We start from the raw sequence: 6,011 nt of genomic DNA, 5'->3' as shown, positions 1-6,011 counted from the left end.
ACTACTGCACTCCACCCTGGGCAACAAGAGTGAAACTCTGTCTCAAAAAAAAAAAAAAGAGTTTTGCTCATTTGCAGAAACATTATCTCCAAATATGTTTTGAGGCTGTATGTAATCAAATTTAAAAAAATGAAAACTTATGAGTGATGCGTAAGAGTTGCTGTAGTAGCTATGTACCAAGTACCCACTTGCCATGGCACTTCATGTATATTCTCTTTAATCTTTACAATCTCAGCAGGTCACCCTTCCCTTTACCTACACGAGGAAACTAAGGCTTAAAAGATGAAACCACTTACCTACTAGATATGAAGCCACAGTGTTTGGAATCTGGGCAGTCTAATTCTAGAGCCCAAACTCTGAATCATTATTCTGACACCCAAGAAAGTTTGAATCAATCATCTTTCTGTCGTTGGGTTTTGTGGTAGAAACTAGAAAACCTGCTAGACAAATTCCAAAAGAGCTGTGACATTTGAATCAATTTTAATCCAGCCAATTTCTTCCCTTTAAACTACCAAATAGAAGACGATTTCTCCTGTTTTTAGGTATTGGTAAATACATTTTTAAATTTCTATGGCACTTCTGCTTCCACCAGGGTGGTGCCAGAGACACAGTCATGAGTTGCTTCACGTTTATCAGTAAAAGGAGTGTTTTCCCAAGTCAATGGGTCGGACTGGTCCAGGGTGTCACTCATTAAGGCCACAGGGCCCAGGACTTGTGCTTTTTGGCTTCGTAAGGGTTGAAAGGGCCACTCAGTGGAAGAGGGCATGGGAAGGTTTCTGGGTGCTGGTAATGTTCTGGTTCTTGATCTAAATCCTGGATTCATGAATATTTATTTGTGAAAATCAACAAGCTGTAGAATTATTTCTGTGCTCTTAAAAAAAAAAAAACATTCTATGAATGGAACAGCGAAGAAACTAGAGAAAGTGGCTACGGGACCTATCCTGTCCTGTTTCGTCCTGTATTAAGACTTGGCGGCCGGGCGTGGTGGCTCACACCTAATCCAAGCACTTTGAAGGCCAAGGCGGGCGGATCACCTGAGGTCAGGAGTTCAAGACCAGCCTGACCAACATGGTGAAACCCCGTCTTTGTAAAATAAATAAATAGAGTTGGATGGGCACGATGGCTCATGGCTGTAATCCCAGCACTTTGGAAGTCTGAGGCTGGCAGATTGCTTGAGCAGCAGTTTGAGATCAGTCTGGTCAGGCAACATAGGGAGACTCCACCTCTAAAAAATACAAAAAGTAGCTGGGCATGGTGGCATGTGCCTGTGGTCCCAACTACTTCAGAGGCTGAGATGGGAAACTTGTTTGAGCCTGGGAGGTTGAGGCTGCAGTGAGCAGTGATGGCGCCACCGCACTTCAGCCTGGGTGTGAGCCAGATCTTGTCTCAAAAAAACCAAATATATTCCTCAGCCACAAGGTTCTGTGGGAAAGTCAGGATGGAACCTCTACAAACAATGAAGGCCCAGCCCCACCCTGGCCCTGGCTCCTTCCCTCTGCAGTGCAGTGCTCGAGAACAGCCTCCTAGGAGCCAGGGCTGATGCCTCAGCACTCCATTCCTTCTCATCTCCCTGTTCATAGATACATTTTCTGAAAGACCTGGAGGTAGTTCTTGGTAAATATATTATTGGTAAATATATTCTACCAGGCAAGTTAAGCTAGATACTTTTAAGGGAGGTAGGAAAGGTGAACAGTGAATATGGCTCCTTAATCGGGGTTTCTTTGTCCCTTGCCACTTTAAAAATCTACCGGAGAAAGTGCTGTCATGATGGCGTACAGTGAATAACTATGACCCGGGTGAATTTAGAAAACTGCTTTCCTTAGGTTGGTAAGCCAGGATGCAAAGATGTGGTATTTGCTTGTTAAGACCTTTTCATTTCAATACAATGTGAGGTAGTATGTCAATAATTCAAGAGGGTTTCTCTGAGAGCCAAATCAAGACAAAGTTAAATTTCAGGATAAACAATGCGTGTGATGACATTTCTTTTTCACACTTAGCTTTATGTAAGTTTCCATTTTGGAGTCTATCAAATTGTTCCAGCTTTTTTTCTTCTTATAGTTAATATAGTGAGAAAAAGAGAAACGGTATTAACAAGCAATTAATTAAGAACTAGGCTCTTGGCCAGGCATAGTGGCTCACATGCCTGTAATCCCAGTACTTTGGGAGGCCAAAGTGGGAGGATCACTTGAGGCCAGAAGTTCAAGACCAACCTGATCAACATAGCAAGACTCCATCTCTTTAAAAAAAAAAAAAAAAAAAAAAAAAAAAAAAATTAGGTTCTAGGTATCTTTTTGTATATTCTCAATTAAAACTAACGAGTTAAGTAGTAGTATCCCTTGATACAGATTAGGGCTTCAAGGCTTAGATAAGTTCACAAGGTTTGTAAATAGTAAATCAAATCTACACCTAAACTTAAATTATATTTACCTTTAGACAACACTGCCTCAAGTTCATGTGAAAACAGGCTAAGGTTTTGTCCTATGAAGTATGCGATTATATATTCTTAACACTAATCAAAGGAGAGAATTAATACCATCAGACGAATCAGCAGCTTCAGAATAGCACCCATGTTAAAAATGTATGTTTTCCTGAAGTCAGAGTAAACCTGAATGGGCCGTCAATTTTAAATTATAACTGAGGTAGAGCGGGGTATTTTATCTAGAGAAAAACACAAGACCAGGTTTATTTCATACAATGTTATTCACACATTTTTCATTTTCTAATTTATACATAATATACAAAGAAGTGAAGTTAAACATTATTTCATATGAACCAATTAAGAGCCAGGACTTAAGACAAACTGGTCCAGAAACAACCCATATCAAAAGGAGACACTCGAGTAAAGCCTAGGTAGTTTAGCCCAATTGTTTCTTTATTCTGAAATGTCATTTTCAGATTTTACCAAAATTTCATGCCAACTTACTAAAAGGTAAAAAATTGGGGTGGGCACCCAAAATGGCAGACTGTAAAATTTCTACAAGAAGTTATTTTCGTAGAGCAGGCCTGAAAGTATTGTGAAGATTGGGTTGTCAGCACTGGGACATGTGGGAATATTAGAACCCCATGAAGAGGGTTTAGTTTCTCAATGTAATATTCTCTAGTACTTGTCATTTTCTAAAATTGCAGAGATAATGCCTGTGCCAACAGACAGCAAGGATGAAGACTAGGAATTCAACTGTACAAAGACAGGAAAGTCATTACCAATCTGCAACATGACAGCTTTGATCCTGAAACCATGGGCTGATACTGAGAACAAAAGTCTAACATGGGCCGAAATACTCTTGAGGTTGGCAAAGTAGGAAAAAGTGAGAGCGCGGCTTTGTGTGGGTTAAAAAAAAAAAAAAAAAAAAAAAGGTGCTGCTACAGTGACTGGTACATGTTGATGACCCTGTGTGACTATTAGAAGGAACAGTGACAAGTGTTTGGATTTAATGGCCTCACCAAGGAATGTTGGGTTAGAAAACTAAAATAACACCAAACATGAAAAGGTATGCCTGGCATCCCCAAACTTTATGCCATTATTTTTAGGTTCATAATATGAACAACTAAGTGATAAAACCTTTAGATTCCACACTGTGCTCAGAAGATAGATTTTCTTCTACAGATCTCTAGTTAAAAAAAAAAATCTCTTCCATATTCAGCTGACAGAGATAGCATGTTCATTTTAGTTTTCAGCACTAAACATAAGTGGGTCAACATAAATGTTTATACAAAATACTGACTTCAACAAAATACAAAGCACTTTCTTTATCTTTCAGAAACTGAATATACACAGCAAGTTTTTTTCCAAAATATTTTCATAGGCAAAGGATTAAAAACGATTTTAATTATACACATATGGTCACAATTTTGCCTTAAAAAGATTGTTGGGAAATGTACATAAGGCCGCTTGTAAATGTACATCGTGTTACTGTTATGTCTTATGTCCAGAGAAAAAAATGTTATCATACAGATTTGCTCTTACTTGGGAGTAGGCTATTCAAAAATACAGTACTCTTCTGTACAAAGAAAAAAGTCACATCACATTTAATAAGATGAAAAAAGCATTGGCCTCTATGGTAACCAAATATCTCAGTCCAATACTTTCTGTTATGCACAATACCCTGACTTCAATTGAAAGTGATCCAAATTCTAGCATGTCCATATTAACAGTCAACAACTACGTTATAAAACAAAATGATCTCACAATAATAAAAAGAAAGCTGGTTCATACTTCTGAAACCATATAAAGATAAAAAATTTTTAAAAAATCACTCTCGATTTGGAGAAATAAATTTACATTATACAACACTATATTGCCAGGTCAAAGAGGGCAGGGACATAAATGTACACTAAAATGCAAATGTATCCCAAAGAGATAAAACAAATTCCATTTACAGCATGAAGGTTTACAAATGTACACCTGTACAACCAAGGAAAGCATCACTACTAAATTAAGCAAGGTTTTTATAATAAACATTGAAACAAGATTTCCTTTCAAAGTGTAAACTTACATCTATTACTACACACACAATGCATATATTTATAGAAAGCAAAAAGAGCTATCTGAATATGTAATCATGCTTAAATGCTGAGCTATCAAATTCACTTTTCAGTGGCCCCTTTTCACCTATCTGGTTCCTACTTTCTGCCTTTATGAAAAAGCAAAATAAAGCTCAACACTTCCTCAACATGTCTTTGTAATTCTATAAGCAAAACAAAACACAAATTTCCACTTTCTCATTGCAAACCAAACTGAAAAGTTAATATATGACTTAACTTTTCATTTAGTGCACTTAATTGGAAGTGTCACCATGATTTTGTATTTCTTAACTCTTACAACAATTACATATGTAAGTATATACAATATTTTTGTACATTGCCAGAGACATTTTAGGGCAGTATTTGTATTAAAACCACATCTACTGTAAATAATGTTAAGTTCTTTTCATCTCAAACCATTTTATTCTTGTCTTACTTGCTCATTATTTGCATGATAGTTTGTGAATTACCAAAATACAACTTAACTCTTTTTAAAATATTAATCATATTTATGCAGTTGATTGTTAATCTGTTATAAAAGGTCTCACACAAAGGAAAAAAATAAGGACTATAATTCTATATACATCTCTATAAACCTGTTGTGCTATGGGGTTGTAGACCTACCAGACTGTGAGCCAGTTTATTAAAAGAATACTGTACTTTTTCCTTTAAAAACTATTTTTGTGACTTTACAAGGTAAAAATTTACAAAATATGAGACAGCTTTTTATTTTTGATACAGTTACATCATATACAGGCATTCTGTGCTTTGCCAGCAATCCAATCTGATAGGTCTCCACTCAGGGCTGAATATAATTTATAATTCATCCCCCACCCCCCAAATATACACAAGAACCTTAAAAAATTTACAAATGGATGAATAAAGTCAATAAATAGTTTTGTTTTAAAAAAAAATTGAAGATTCATAGTTGAGTTGTGTTTTGATAATTCACACACACAAAAAATCTTTTCACATGGTTAAATTATCTTCTTTCTCTTGCTTCTGTAATTTACAGCATTCCATTTGGTGGTCCTCCAATAGGTCCTAGATCCGGGCTATTCTTCAAATAATACTTTTCCAGCTTGGCCAGTATATGCTTCCCGTATGTGTATTTGCGCAAAGTAGTAATGTGAGGTCGAATCTGAAAAACAAATAATCTGCTTAGCAAATCTAAGTCATTTTAGTTTCTGATTTCTTAAAAAATCACCCCTAAATCTGGGTAATTTAGAGGAATAACTGCAATTAAAAAAATCTAAATCCTAAGAAAGCTACTTTTTGTAAAAGCAGTTGTGATCCACTCAATCTTTCTAAACATCTGTTCTCGAAATGGTTCAATGAATAAAAAGGCACTACATCTAACTATGTCACATGCAAATAGGCGGAGGCCCCAAATATAGCAAGAAAGTTACCCAGTAATTCCACATCCAGGAATTTATTCTACTAAAAAAATTATGAAAAGACTTTTGTACAAAGCACTACTTATAACAATT

General features: G+C 36.2%; 1 protein-coding gene and 1 non-coding gene across 26 annotated transcripts in view; both read right to left on the bottom strand.

Annotated features, from left to right (window-relative positions):
- Positions 1-409: 409 nt before the first annotated feature.
- Positions 410-471, bottom strand: LOC116562154. The gene has a single exon (XR_004273803.1). It is a non-coding gene; the product is annotated as a U7 small nuclear RNA (small nuclear RNA).
- A 2,191-nt stretch (positions 472-2,662) lies between these two features.
- PUM2 (pumilio RNA binding family member 2) overlaps positions 2,663-6,011 on the bottom strand; it is a 107,023-nt gene continuing 103,674 nt past the window's right edge. For 24 of the 25 annotated variants that reach the window (XM_032294030.1, XM_032294034.1, XM_032294025.1 and 21 more), the window contains one exon: positions 2,682-5,662. In XM_032294030.1, the coding sequence (XP_032149921.1) occupies positions 5,531-5,662 (132 nt within the window). In that variant the 3' untranslated portion in view covers positions 2,682-5,530. Of the gene's footprint in view, positions 5,663-6,011 lie in introns of all 25 variants that reach the window. The other variant, XM_032294033.1, reaches the window with a different exon arrangement.

The sequence above is a fragment of the Sapajus apella genome, unplaced genomic scaffold, assembly GCF_009761245.1.
Source record: "Sapajus apella isolate SASKATOON/1434 unplaced genomic scaffold, GSC_monkey_1.0 scaffold31, whole genome shotgun sequence".
Lineage (NCBI taxonomy): Eukaryota > Metazoa > Chordata > Mammalia > Primates > Cebidae > Sapajus > Sapajus apella.
The sequence above is the reverse complement of the archived record's forward strand: the minus strand, read 5'-3'. Positions and strand labels throughout refer to the sequence as shown.